Consider the following 1,246-nt stretch of genomic DNA (forward strand, 5'->3'; position numbering starts at 1 on the left):
TCATGGCACTGGTGTTATCACAAATGAAAGGGATAGTTCTGTGAGTACACCAAAGTCTTCCAACTGCTGCTTGATCCATAATATTTGTGCACAACATGATGCAACAACCACATACTCTGCCTCTACAGTAGACAATGACACGAAATTCTGCTTTTTTGTTCCCCATGAAATCAAGGTTGATCCCAGGAAGTGTGTCATGCCTGATGTGCTTTTTCGATCAACCAAAAAACCTGCATAATCAGCATCAACATAACCTATAAGATCAAAAGAGTCACCAGTAGGATAGAAGAGGACCAGGTCCTTAGTTCCCTTCAGGTATCTCAGGATACGTTTGGCTGCCTTCAGGTGAGACTCATTTGGTGCTGCTTGAAATCTTGCACACATCCCTACATTGAACACTATGTCTGGCCTACTTGCAGTGAGGTACATGAGTGACCCAATAATTCCGATATACATGGTCTAATTGACCTCCACGCCATTTTCATCTCTATTAAGCTTCACACTTGTGCTCACAGGAGTGTCCAGCACCTTGCCTCAAGAAGGTTAAATTTCTTGAGCAGCTTCTTGATATACTTCTCATGGCATATTGAAGTCCATTGATAGGTTTGTTTAATCTGCAAGCCTAGGAAGAAAGTGAGCTCACCCATCATGCCCATTTCGAACTCACTACTCATCAAGACAACAATCTCTTTGCACAGTGGGTCTGAAGTAGCTCCAAATAAGATATCATCAACGTACACCTGCACAATCAATAATTCCTTACCTCTAGATTTCAGGAACAAGGTGTTATCAATTTTACCTCTCTTGAACCCATTGGCTAGTAGGAATTTTGATAGGCATTCATACCAAGCTCTGGGAGCTTGGTTTAGCCCATACAAAGTTTTGTCATGTTTCAACACATGATTGGGAAGGTCTGCGTACTCAAAGCCTGGGGTTTTTTTACATATACTTCCTCCTTCAGATTTCCATTCAAGAAAGCACTATTAACATCCATTTTAAACAACTTGAACTCCATGTGAGCTGCAAATACTATTAAGATTCTGATGGCTTCCATTCTAGCTACAGGGGCAAAGGTCTTATCATAATCAATCCCTTCTTCTTGGTCGTAACCTTGTACCACAAGCCTTGATTTATTTCTAATAATGGTGCCATGCTCATCAAGTTTGTTTCTGAAGACCCATCTAGTCCCAATAATAATTCTATCAATTGGTCGGGGGACTAGGTGCCACACTTTGCTTCTTTCAAA

General features: G+C 41.1%; 1 protein-coding gene across 1 annotated transcript; it reads right to left on the bottom strand.

The window, feature by feature from the left end:
• Window positions 1-456, bottom strand: LOC125836499 (secreted RxLR effector protein 161-like). The gene has a single exon (XM_049515703.1). The coding sequence runs from the start codon at window positions 454-456 to the stop codon at window positions 1-3; it is 456 nt and encodes a 151-aa protein (XP_049371660.1).
• Window positions 457-1,246: the final 790 nt, after the last annotated feature.

The sequence above is a fragment of the Solanum verrucosum genome, unplaced genomic scaffold (genome assembly GCF_900185275.1).
Source record: "Solanum verrucosum unplaced genomic scaffold, falcon-dt-bn FXZP01001031.1, whole genome shotgun sequence".
Lineage (NCBI taxonomy): Eukaryota > Viridiplantae > Streptophyta > Magnoliopsida > Solanales > Solanaceae > Solanum > Solanum verrucosum.

Excerpts from the sequence above, each read along its gene's own strand:
- LOC125836499 (XM_049515703.1), bottom strand. The coding sequence starts at position 456 with ATGTATATCGGAATTATTGGGTCACTCATGTACCTCACTGCAAGTAGG.